This window comes from Ptychodera flava, chromosome 3 (assembly GCF_041260155.1).
Source record: "Ptychodera flava strain L36383 chromosome 3, AS_Pfla_20210202, whole genome shotgun sequence".
Classification (NCBI taxonomy): Eukaryota; Metazoa; Hemichordata; class Enteropneusta; family Ptychoderidae; genus Ptychodera; species Ptychodera flava.
In genome coordinates this window covers 38,854,464-38,868,014 of record NC_091930.1, presented here as the reverse complement: position 1 = coordinate 38,868,014, position 13,551 = coordinate 38,854,464, and the positions used below count along the sequence as shown (strand labels likewise).

The 13,551-nt window shown below is 39.1% G+C and overlaps 1 protein-coding gene across 1 annotated transcript; it reads right to left on the bottom strand.

Annotated features, from left to right (window-relative positions):
* Positions 1-1,474: 1,474 nt before the first annotated feature.
* On the bottom strand, positions 1,475-10,765 carry LOC139129969 (carboxylesterase 5A-like). Its single transcript, XM_070695675.1, has 9 exons — positions 10,199-10,765; positions 9,250-9,406; positions 7,166-7,243; positions 6,941-7,059; positions 5,754-5,927; positions 4,752-5,395; positions 4,019-4,194; positions 1,914-2,279; positions 1,475-1,878 (listed from the first exon to the last, which is right to left on the bottom strand). Exons 1-8 carry the CDS (start codon positions 10,565-10,567, stop codon positions 2,194-2,196), a joined length of 1,803 nt encoding a protein of 600 aa, XP_070551776.1. The 5' UTR covers positions 10,568-10,765; the 3' UTR covers positions 1,475-1,878; positions 1,914-2,193.
* Between the last annotated feature and the right edge of the window lie 2,786 nt (positions 10,766-13,551).

The window sequence follows — 13,551 nt, the reverse complement described above, 5'->3', positions numbered from 1 at the left end:
CAACTTATGCAGAATGTTTCTTCTGGTTATAGGGCAAATTCAGTGACTGATATTCTGCTCAAAGTGACCACATGACGACGCTGAATCTAGCCATGTCTTCATATGACAGTATGTCTCGAAAAAATAACACCTTCTCTTAATCTTTTATTTAAACTTGATCTCACTCTATACATGCTAAACTTGAGCTTGTTGCCTACGTTTAAGCTCTCAATAATCTGTCTTATATAGCAGTCACCGTTCAATACCGACCACCTGTTTTAAGGTAGTATGCGCCTCGAAAGTAGAAGACTTACACTTTTGCTCAAACTTTCCTCAATGAAACTTTCAGCCATTCTCTTACAAAATCAACAATAAAAATCGGGGCTCACCGTGCCAAGTTTAGAACAAGCGAAATAAATTACCAAATATTTTGAGATGTTCGTAATTATTCAAAATGGCCGCCATCTCAGGTTTAACTTCACGGGAGAAACTAAATTTAGAGTTTCCAAAAACTTGTAAGACGCTGAAAGGTTTTCTTTTTCTAAGAGCTTTAAAATGAGCACCCACAACTGGTAGATCAGAAAAGAATTGTAACTGTAGAAATTTGAGAGTCCGAATATCTGTCCCTTGGGCGCATTCTACCTTAAGTTGAAATGTGTACGAACTAGTGAATTTTTAGGGAAAAGACACTCATTAACATCCAACGACAAATTTAAACGTTAGATTTTTTTGTCATTTCATCATAGGCTATACCCTAGCTTGCCGAAGAGACGTGTTACTCTCGTTCCCGTCATATATAAAAGAAATTGATCCAAAGTCGAATGTATTTCAAAACAATGACGGAATTGATTTTGCAAAGTTTTGGCTGTTTTACGTTACGAAGGGGGGGGGATATTACTTTCGTTTGCCTATTTTAAACTTGCAACAATCTCAATATTCTTGCATTGCGGCTTTTCAGGAACAAAGCAATTATGAGAATATTTGACATGTACAACCAGACAGCGAGCTTCGTATATGCCTAGTGGTAGACGTGGTATTTTTGCCAGGCGGACTGTGCGCAGGTCGTGCTGAATAATTCATTACATGGACAACTTAGATTTTTATCTGTCTTAGTAGAAAACAAATGAAGCGCCAGCTCAAAGTCTGTCGTCACAGAAATTGGAACTGTAAATTAGACGAATGCGATCAACGTATAGGGGCACCCAACTAGCCGATTTCAGTGCGATTATCTTTATAGGGGTAACCAACTAGCCGGTATTTTGAAAAAAATAAACTTTGATGGGAACGACGGGCGTTTCTAAGCTATTTCTAACTCCCCTTCCGCCAGGATTAAAAACACTCCCCTCCGCTCTATATCGGGACTTCATATGTTTGAAGTTCGCAGATAAAATGTCAGTTGTTAGAAAGAAAGACAGACAGATAGACAGCCAGACAGATAGATAGATGGATAGATAGATTCGCATTGATGTGAATTTCTTACAAAGTATACACAAGATATGTTTCACGTTTTATTTTAAAATGAAATTATTGAGGTTTACAGTTATTCAAAGCTTTAAAAACACTGCAAGGAAAACCAACCAAATTCTAAAATGGCCGCTTCTGTCATTATATATCACATTGTTCACCTTTCCGATGATACCAGTTTACTCCGTCAACTGCTCCCTCTATATGTAGCTCCCCGGTATAACCTTCTTGGGGTACTGGTTCCATGATGCCTTTCGCCGATACATTTGTCGCACGCCAGATCGATGGTAACGTACGCATCATACTACTTGTAGACATTTTGATTTCTATCATTTAAGAATGTGATGCAAGAGGTACACAACAAAAACGATCCTGCTTTTGTTTCAAGTTCGTATAAAGATTTAATATGGAACGCAGCAATGCATTGTAAGATAGCTAGGAATAGGCCTATAAGTATAAGAGAAGCGTACAGTCATCACGGTTGGGGTTTTTTTATTCAGATGTGCCGAACTTGAATTATATTAGGCTAAATAAAAGAAAACATGCCGCGGTAATGAGGGTAGGTAGGCCGGAGAAAGTATTTTGTTTTTGTTGACTGGGGCCTATGGCCATAAAATAAAGATAAATCAAGTGAGTTTACTTATTTTTTTAGAAAATGCGAAAAAAATGTCTGGGGGTCGGTGCGTTTTTTTCCAAGGTAGGTTGGGTTCCTGAATTCTGAAAACAATGTCACGGGTATTGTATTCGGCCTTATTGACTCGGGTCAACATTCGCCTCCTCTTTGTATTTTTGCAAGTGCAAATCATCATCCACAGCAGAACATATTGAGTCCGAATCTGCAAGTAATCAAATAAATAGATGTTAGTGTACTACCTTACATCGCATACGTTTTCGAGTAATTTTAAGAAATCGTCAATAATCTGAATTAATGTAGTATGCGCCTCGAAAGGTGAAAGATTTAAACTTTTCTCGATCTTTCCTAAACGAATATTTCAACCATTCTCTATCTTTAATCAAGAATAAAAATCGGGGGTCACCGTGCAACTTTCGGTACTGAAGAAACAAATAACCCAAGATTTACCGATATTTAAAATTCAAAAAGGCCGCTATCCCTGAGTTAACTCTATGAAGACTAAATAAAACTATCGAGAAAACTAAGCCGATGAAAAGTTTTCTTACTTCAAGAGCTTTAAAATGAACCCCCACAAGTGGTATATCAGAAAAGATTCTAAAAGTTTGAGAGTCTGAATATATGTCCCCCAGGCGCATTCTACCTTAAAGCAAAGGGGCTCATAAGTGGCTATTTAAGTCAATATTACAGCGTTTTTCTTTCTTTTTGAATGTTACAAATAAACCAGCTGAAGAGCGCAACTTTGTGTAGCTGTCTTTTGTGTAGCTTGTATTGGCATGTATAGTGCGTCCCCGTAAATGTGACCTTTAGTTCCGTGACCTCTAGCCACGCCTACTTCCTGCCCTGCCCTCGCTATGCTTACTGTACTAAAAACACAGCGACGTCTGTACGCATGGCCAGAAGGCATGGCCAGAGGAATTGGCTAGAGGTCACGGAACTAAAGGTCGTATTTACATATGATCACATTCCCCATTGAGGGCGCACTATACATGCCAATACAAGCTACACAAAAGACAGCTACACAAATGTTGTGCTCTTCAGCTGGTTTATTTGTAACATTGAAAAAGAAAGAAAAACGCTGTAATATTGACTTAAATAGCCACTTATGAGCCCCTGTGCTTAAAGTACAAGTTAGAGAGCGATAATTCATTTGAATTACTACGATTTCAGTATATTTTTGTATTCGGATGTCACACGTAACCATGACATTGTCCTATAGTCTTCAATCCAAGGTTCTCTCATTAACTATTGTTAAAATAATGAGAATTTAAGTGATGTCAGCCCTTTGTTTTCCATCGAAAATTTTATCAGGTGGGCCAATTTGATAACCAATACGGCCCTTTAAACCTAGGAAATGGATGTGCCAACAGCATTTGGCATTCTCAAAGAGGATGTTGGGTCCAGGATGCGGAGTGGAATGACAGAACGGATATGGAATAATCCATGGAATATACTGCAACTAAAATGTGATACTTGCATGTCCATTTTGCAACCATTACGTTTGACTTCAGTAAATGAACGATGTCGTATTAATTTACCTCATTCAGCCCAGTCGTTCATGAGGTGTATGTTTCGACTATAACCAGTCCAACTTGAACCTATATTTCAGATTCTAAACTGGCTCGACGTATCATTTTAGCAAAAGATGAAAAAGTGATTTTCTTCGGGAAGGCTCCGGAAAAAACCACACCAATGATTTGACAATAATTTGCTCCAAAATAATTTGACAATAATTTGCTTTAAAACGTACGTTGAATACTATTCTACGGTCATCAAGTCTCGCAAAGCATGATATACATTTATCGAGTAGTCAGTGCACGTACATCAGCCGACAAAACATCACCATCTAGATTTCTAGAATTCTAGATTTCTAGATTTCACAACTATTTCCTAGTTGTAGTGCAGAGCATAAAGATCACTAGTAGCAATGGAAAAAGTTTTTACCTGTATGTTTCATCAGCTTTGGAATGAAATCATTCCAGAATGCACACTCCTTGGCTTTCAGAGCTCGTTTGGTTTCCATCTTTAGTGACAGATCTTTGTACTCCAATCCGGGTACTTTGAAGAGAGGCCAACTTGTTTGGGAATCATCATCGTTCGAACTAGGTGAGTTTGGATTTCTGGAAATGTGAAGAGAAGATGAAATATTTGGATTTAGCACCAGCACTGTTGTTTGTCAAGTTAATGTTCATGATGAATTGTGACTATCGATTAAAATGTGGACGCGTTGAGCGAACGGTTGAAAATCTAAAACGCTAAGGTATGTGCTTCGAGGCAGAAAGACTTCAGCGTTTGCTGAAACTTTCTCTAATGAAACTATTCTCATACCAAATCAAGAACAAAAATCAGGGGTCGCCTTACAAAGTCTGGTATCAGAGAAACAAATTATCTAATATTTACCGATATATGAAATTCAAAATGGCCGCCATTCCTGTTTCACACTGTGGGGAAAATAAGATCTTTGATTTTGGAGAAAAAAACTAAGACGGTGAAAGTGTTTCTTACTCCAAGAGCTTAAATGAGTTCATACAAGTATAAAGGTCATGAAAGAATCGTGAAAAATTGAAAGACTATCCACGAGCCGTATCATCTACCTTATATAGAATTGAACTCGTTTGTTCTGTAATTCGCCAACTTTAACCAGTGAATATCAATGTGTGTGTCGATTCCGCCTTACCCTGTCTTCGCAAAGTTGGTCCAGTACTTCATGATCTCGACAGCCAGGTCAACGTCCTCCTTCGGCATCGTCCATTCCATTTCCTGGACGAAATGCCAACCAAAGACGAAGGGTATTTCCTCCATGTGGGCTGCTTTCAGCCACGTACAAGGCCAGATTGATTTGGCGGGTGCGTGGGTTATCTGGTACAGGTACACGTTAGCTCCTGCAAGCGAGTACGCGCGGGCGGACTGATCAGCTCGGCACACAAAGAACTGGTCGCCCTGCATGTGGCTGAAGGCCTCCACGTAGTCAGCGTCTTCCACATCGGCGTCTTCCCAGTTGACGTATAAGAGTTTGATGGCGTCTAGCACGGCGGGGTTGTTCTTGAACCGCTTCGTGAGGACAGCTGGATACAAAGCTTCGTACGTGTCCCGGTCCATCGTTACCTCGGTTTGGTTGAGCTTGTCGGCCATGAAGAACATGCAGTAGGTCATCCCTTCGTCGGAAAGCGTCCCGATCATGAAATCAATGTCTTTCTTGTTAAAGTTTCTCTCACGAATGAGAGTTGCTGGTGCTTCTGTCACAAATTTGCCATCAACTACTGGGGGAAACGGCGAAGACTCAATCTCGAAATCAAGGCCGGTTACATTAGCCAGAAGACCCTGGGGAGAGAGAGGGGGGGTTTAAATATTTTCGAGAGAAAGAGGGGAAAGAGACGGACAGACAGATAGAGAAGGGGACATACAGGGGGAAATAATGGAAGGATGTGGAGAGATAAGCGGTTCGACAGTAATATTATCACAGAAATGATGATACTGGTGTAACGTCCGTGAAAAAAATTAATACTATACGTATTCCTTTAATAAATAGCTCGTCTGTTGAAGTTAAATTTCTCTTAAAATGTTATTTTAACATTATAAAGATGTTTTGTAGACGTGTAGACCTAAACGAATCACGCAAGCAGCAAAGTTCTGAAAGATGACTGCATATGGACAAGTGTGCAAAGACGGCAGTGCTTACCGATGACATATCACTGGGCTCGATGAAGTCCTCGGCCGGCACGGTACGTAGGCACTTGACAAGTTCATCTGATGAATCCTCGTCACAGCCGAGCAGTTTACCGAGACCATGGGCTATCTTATTCTGTGTAGCTGTGTCAGTGCTGACAAATCCGGGCAGAGACGCGGATCCACTCTTTCAATGTAATAAATAGCATAACTAATTTTATTACTCAGTGACAGAAGTTTTCTGGTTTTTGGTCTGAAAATGATTGAGTTTCAAGTTGAAGTAACGAAACACATTTTTTCTCGTAATTTCTGTGTACCCGTGTAATGCTTAAGTGAGCAGTATCTTTTGCAAAAATACGACCTAAACTGTTTTAATGGGATGTTTCTTAGCAAACTTCACCAAACGGCCAGATAAAATATTTCAGTTTTCTTACGATTTTCATTACCATTGAATTGTAATTGGACTCGAGATTCAAAATGCTCCAAGGTACAATGTGGGATAATAAAGTTTTAAACCTAAATGCAAATATGGTTATTGGACAACTGAAAAGAATCGACTAGATTTTAAGCGATTCTATATCCGAAAATTAACCCCGTGTGCACTTGGTCACTGTGTTTTATTGTGTGCTTTCCTAGTTGTCTTTTTGTGCATAATACATTGTATATGTCACTATCGCAACAATAGTTGCTAAATCGGGATAAAAACGATTGATAAGTTGATTGAATGATTAATTGATTGATTGATTGATCAATGATCAATTGATTCAAGGGCTGATTGATTTGCATATAATCACAACTGGAAGTATTACTTACGTGCAATGATAGGAGCGACTTGTCATTTTAAAAGGTCAAGCGAAATGGTCAAGTATTAGCAGAAACCATACAAGCACGTAATGCAGAGATAAAATATGAGCCGTCACATCAAACCGTGACAAACACGACTTACAGAAAATCTACAAATAAGTAGGGTCAATAATTTCTTTTACGCGTTTCATGGATCTATGGAAATTGTTAAAAAAAATATTGTAAAAATTATCATGATTGGATAACTTTTGGATGGTTAGTTCCCTTGACAGTCAAATTGTTCTTAACTTATGCAACCAATGGTTTCCCCAAACAACTTCATTTTTAAACTTGTGTATTTCGTATATTGCTTTGTGTGGTTTTCAGAAATACAAATCCGCTTTGGCATGTACATACCTGCAAGATGACTCTACGGAAAAGTCCGTCAGTCAAAGGCGATAAGAACAGATACTCGGAGCTGATTGCGCCAGCGCTTTCCCCAAATATGGTCACTTTGGTAGCGTCGCCTCCAAAGGCTGTGAAAACAAAATTTTGAGTGGTCGAATCATAATTGTGTACATTTGCGAGTTTATTTTCGAGAATTGCGGATTGAAATATGTTCATTTCAAAAATAAGTCTGACCTGCAATGTTATCCTGGACCCATCGCAAGGCTGCTATCTGGTCATAGAATCCGTAATTTCCGGCAGTGTGTTCATCACCTGGGCGAAAATAGGAAAATAATAAAAAGCAAGTCTTTAAACGTTTTCTCTCGGTCTCTATTAGACAACTTTTAACCACACTTTTATCAAATCAAGGACAAGCAACCTAATGCGTATCCGAGTCGGCCGATACAGCTTCGCTGTATAATCTAGAGAATATGTATTCTGAACACATGTGCTGATGAAGAAGGTGAACATATTTGATAGCTCATTTCAGCATGGACTGACTTAAGATGACAAAAAAGCTTTAAAAATTAACAATTGAAGATTTCATCATAATTTGAACACATCATATTAAGATGATCCCTAATAGCAGGTCTGCTAAACATCAAAGCTATCAAATGAGCAGATTTTGAGAAACAAATTTTTTGACCGAAAATGGCAAAAATTGCCCCCAATATTGGAAATTGCAGATTTCATGCATCACAATTTGGATATAGCACATTTTGATCACCAGTAGGAATCTGTATATTAAATATCAAAGCTATCAGGCAAGGGGTTTTGGTAAAAAAAAGTTTTGATCAAAAATTGCCTTAAAAATACATATTTGCATATTTCTGCACAATTTGAGCATATCTTAATAAGGTCATCCCTAGGGATCTGTATGCTGAATACTAAAGCTGCCAGACTAGCTTTAGCCTCGAAAATACAAATTTGCATATTTCATCAATAATTTATGGCCGGCGGTGGGCCCGGCAAATTTTGCCTGTGCATCTCGACTAAGTATATTTGAAGGCAACTATGGACATTTGCGTTACTTACCCGCTCGTTAAATAAAGCCTACTTACTATCTAATGTAACAGATTAACTGTACTTGCAAAGCTGTAATCGATGCGCCTCTTGGGCAGTTTAATAAAATTACAGCAATGTCCTCTTCTTCATCTATTTATACGAGCGATTTTAGTTTCGCAAATCTAGTTTAGTTTCCAATTGTTTAAGCAGTGGCCTATTTGCCGCGACTAGACAGCAAAAGACAGTTTCCCTTGTATCACAGAACAGGGTAGTTATCGATGATGGGTGAAGTGGAATCCAAACATGAAAGAAGCCTGAGCGTTGGTGAAAACGGGCGACTCTGTTTAAATTATGTTAAAAGCTAGTTTAGAATGTATAAAGGGAATGCACTGAGCCGAGATCATAAAAGTCAGTCTGATTAAACTCGCGATGTAGAGATTGATCAGTCTTTTACGCTTTCGTTTTACTCTCGTTATTTTTTTCTACGGTCCTCCGCTCGTCGTTGCAGAAAAATAAAGACTGTCATACGATAGCGTAAAAGGCCGACTCACTACTACATCATATTGTAATGATGATGAGATTCAGATAAGCGCCCATCTTCGAGTATCCATGATTATTAGATCTTTAGTACAGATTATAGATTTGCACCTCTACAGATGTAGAGATGATGGGACAGATATACAGTTCAGTTCTTTCGTGGCGTTATTTTTAACCGTGTACAGTAGCATAATAACTGTAAATGTCGCAGCATAAAGTATAACGAATATTTTCGCATGTTCGCTGACAACAAAGTAATCTCCCAAACAAATGCAAGGTCTTTTCTTAAAGGGACATAAGCTGTAACTTGTGGCAAGTTTTTCAGTATTCTGCTTCTGTATATCAACTACCATGTCTGACCCTAATCCGTTTGTCAAGCTGAATTTTCGAGTATTCTTTTTGTCAACACAGCTTGTATGTGTGTAGTGATCATTGTTTATTGTTTACAAATGAATTCTTGTCCGGACTTGAATACAATTTTCAATAATAACAATGCAGATTATCATATAGGTTGTGTTGATATGATAAATACTTGGCATTAAATTACAGTTTAGGGATTCAATGGAGAAAGTGTAGGGAAACCACAAAACAAAAGTTCTGAAAAAATAGCCAAAAGATACAGCTTATGGAGCTTTAACATTCAGCTTGCACATGCAACTTTCCAGTGTCTTACTTCAGCAAGGCGTAAGTAGTTTTCTATCTCATATTAACTCACGTAGAAAAATAAACAGACTCACCTGTGGCGAGGAAGCCGAAAGGTCCAAGACGATAGTTGATGGAGACGACGATGACGTCACCAGTCGCTGCTAAAGCTGTACCGTCGTATCTGAATCCGCCGGAGCCGATGATGAAAGCGCCCCCATGAATCCACACCATCACAGGCAGGGAAGCAGACTGATCCAGGCAAACATTAACATAATATTTATTGAATTTTACAATTGACGAAAATTCTATGTCAACTAACGAAAAGTTATCACTTCTTGACTTGTATTTTGTGTACGTACAAATAGAACAATTGGGAGTATGTTAGGTGTGTATATATATATATATATATATATATATATATATATATATATATATATATATATATATATATATATATATATATATCTATGTATCCAGTTTTCCCAACGAAGCGTTTCCTCCAACATAGCGACAGTAACCCTCTTTCGATCCGGTAGGCGAGGGGGAATAAAGCTCTGCGTTGAGGGAACCACGAGTCTTCGATGACGTCACACGAGTGAGGAATACTGGTAGATTATATTGTTATCACTGACATAGACCCACTCATTTTTATTCTGAATATAAAACTTACTTTTCCATGCAATGGAATTGGGACCTTTATTTTGTCAGCGTGTTGGATGCGATGTTGTTCGGTTTCAGCTGATTCGGGTCACGGACGCAAGGACCCAGTTATATCGTTCGAATGGTATTTCTGCACGGTCTTTCGCTATCGGATTTCCTTGCAAAATTTGAATGGATATGGCCGTCACCGTCGAGGACAGGTGAAAGGCTAGTATCGTCAGATGCAGTATTTATGTGTGTGTATATATGTATGTGTATGTGTATGTATATATATTTTAAAGATAAATTGCGAAAGGGTGATGTGATTCTTTGCGTTGAATAAACTTTTCATTGTGTTTGAAATAAGCACTTTTGTTTGTATATTTATTCAGCTATACTTACGTCATCCACCTGAGGTGCGTAAACATTTAAGAAAAGACAGTCCTCGCTCAAAGGTTCCTGAACAGGTACCAATGGTTCAATACTCTGCATGCAAGCCGAACCGAAATTTGCAGCGTTGTGTACTCCCTCCCATGGCACTTTCGGCTTCGGTGGTTGGAAGCGCAGATCACCGACCGGTGGCTCGGCGTAGGGGATCCCTTTGAAAACGTGGACCGTTCGCTGGACGTCGATATCACTATGTGAGAATTCCACCGATTTGCCGCCCAGTTTTCCCGATTTGATCTCCACCACCGGGTCGTCTGCATATACGGGGCTTGTAAACAGCGTTACCGCGAGGGCTAGAACGACACTAACGCGTAATGAAGCCATAGTCGCAAAGGTTTTCAGAGCCGCGCGAATTCAGACAGGTACCGGGCCAGCTGTGTTGACCCGGTGTAACGGTGTCACTCTATCATCGACGGTGAATGCCAGCTCATTACATAACGTCACCTCTTAATAACAATATCGATCATAGATCACCGCTTTGCTTTCAACATGGAGGCAAAAGACGGTGGCATCGGAAGTGATGTCATCACACGGGGCGTTTAAAGTTTGTGATGGCGTTCATTTGAAGGTGTACCTAATGCTGTTCGTCCAGGAGTCAGATGGGAGTCATCTCAGTGGCTGTATTGTAATAGATGTCGAAAGCACGTCGAAGCATGTCTAATCTACGGTCATGCTAAGTGCACGTAGTCGGACAGACTTGCCTTGGGGGAAACCATTTGATTTCAGGGGAGGGGGGCTGGAGGATTTTCGGGAAAAAGTTGTCAGTAGGCGAAGAAGAAGAAAAAAATGATCCTGTAATTATGTCTTGAGGAAAATAAATGATCGCAGCAGACCAAAGAAAAAAGTCACAAAATTTGGGAAATCTGACTCTCTATAGGCTCGTTCTGTGGAGATGCGCAGGCTAACATTTTCAAAACACATATGAAGTCCAGTCACGGTGTCTTTTTGCCAGTATTCGTGATATAAACAGACAACAAAAGTTAGGCCAAAGCTCGTTCTGCAAAAGGCTTTTGCTGTATGCTACGGCAAAGCACATTTCATGGTTTCAATTGTGTCGCGATAAAGATTGTCATGATCAAAATTTAATAGGGATGTTTTCGATAGACTTGCTTGAAGGAAAGCAACTCAGAGTGGTCTGGAGTAGAACACTCAGCCGATCAGTCAGCTCCTCATTGAGTTTTTACCAGTTATCTCTTGTACATAAAATTGAAATAATAGACGTGTGGATTGTAAAGTGTACCGTGACTCGTCTCTACTCACATCACAGCGGTCATTCAATTATTTGTCTCCACAATGAGATGCTATGGTAGTTTATTACTGTTTGCTTTACAGTTTAATTTCAATAAAGAAATCATTAGAGACAATAATTTGTTGTACACAATCTCTGTCCTCTAATTTAATGTCATCTGTCTCGTGCTCACATAGAATACTACTGGTTATTTTTTGATGTAAAGTTGTTAACCAGTGACATTGTAATTAACTCAAGATCTGCATATTAAAAAACTGGTCACATAACGAAAATCTTGCATTGCTTCCACATGTTGACAAAAATGATGCAGGACAGACAATAGAAAAAAATGCTACCATACCCATCTCCTCCAGTCCCCCTCTCCCCGAAATCAAATGGTTCCCCCTTTCTTGCGATGTTTGTGTGGGAGAGTGATGACAACGAGAATACTCCCTGGGGGTTGGGGTCGATTAAAACTGATATCGGATCAGAAGCGATCTGATAAACACTTTAAAAAGTTGGTTTACTACAATACGAATCCAACATGCACACATGACAGCAACCAGTATGACCAGAATGACACGGCTTATCCAGGCAAAGCCTTGAATGATCAGCATCCATTAACCCTTTGAATGACTAAGTCAGTTTTTGTCTGCTTTGTAAGGGAAACACAGCCCAGCCATTTTATCAGACCCAGACAAATTTTTTCAGGGTTTTCACAAAATTTTTATCAAAATTGCAGCACATAAAAAGTGATGTCAATGTGATCCAAAATTATCGAACAATTCATAGAAAAATTCACAAAAATTGGCGAAATGTTGCACCAAAAGTTTCTATGCAAAGCCATGAATCATCAGAATCCATTGGCTACAGAGCAGGAGTTCTTATCATATACGCTGTGATCATGAACGTCAGAGACGACATCAGAATAAGGCAGCAAAGTAATTTGCGCGGGAAAAAGTGAATTCCGATCTCTAATTTGACGAAAAAAATTGTGATTGGCTGAGAGTTTGTATCTTAAGATTTTAGTGTATGTAATGAATAAATTTCAAATTACATTTTAACTTCTTTGAAGTATAAAATATCATTTTGTCGTGAATTTCTTGGCATGAGTATAATGTAATCTTGTCAATGATTGCTGATAAGCTGGGAACGTGTTTCGCCAAAGGGCGGCAACTTCGATTTCATCTTAATTTTGCTATGAATCGTTCCTCCGTCAAATAATGAAGGGGAAAATTGTTTAATTACACTGAAACAAATAAAATGAGGTTACTAGACAAGTATTCAACAATTACCAACGTTTTTGTATCTATCCCGCATTTAGTTTCGATACCGTACATTACATTACGTCGCTGCTATAGTATGTACCGTCTCCGAGGACCTAGTTGATCTTCTCCAGTTGGTTATAAAGCTAGCCATGGACTTCTTACCTTTGAAATGTTTTCAGAGCGTATAGACACTCCAGCAACAGCATGTCATCTCCACGATATGTGCCTTTTCTCACGATCAATAGAAGCAAAAATGTTATCATACAGTTTTCAAAACACCTTTGACGGACATTTAATTTAGGGAATACCAGGTATTCAATGAGCTCGTTGGTAGTTGATTTTATTTAAGAGATCCGTGATAATAGATCTCGGTAAAGCTAAACCTAAGATTAGATTATGCTGACACTGATATCATAAAATAACACTGCAAACAGTATCACGTTTTCGAGTCACTATGCGCCAGTTACTGTCTGTTTATATGATTTGAGGATTATAATAAGGGCATTCTATACAATACTTGATGGGAAATGAACAATACTCTGTCAAGATTTGTTAGCAACGGAAAGCTTTGCTGTGAAAGACACCGTCCTAGCAACGATTCTATATCAAAGAGCCTCGTCTTTTGTGGTTATGGCGCGATAAGATGAAACATTTCAGAATCGTCGTCATGGAAATGATATTATGAAATACCGAACTTTGCTGATAACTTTGACATTTCACGGGAGTATCGTGCATGACTTGACCCCCTCCCCCGACTGTTCTTAGCGCCAGTAGATGAGTGAGTGGTGACGTCATACTTGCCCTTAACGCTA

Bases quoted from the DNA above. Each gene is read 5' to 3' on its own strand.
- LOC139129969 (XM_070695675.1), bottom strand. From the start codon at position 10,567: ATGGCTTCATTACGCGTTAGTGTCGTTCTAGCCCTCGCGGTAACGCTG. The intron at 9,407-10,198 runs GTAAGTATAGCT...TGCCTGGATCAG, and splicing joins ACGCACCTCAGGTGGATGAC to TCTGCTTCCCTGCCTGTGAT. The intron at 5,928-6,940 runs GTATGTACATGC...TTACATTGAAAG, and splicing joins TCCGTAGAGTCATCTTGCAG to AGTGGATCCGCGTCTCTGCC.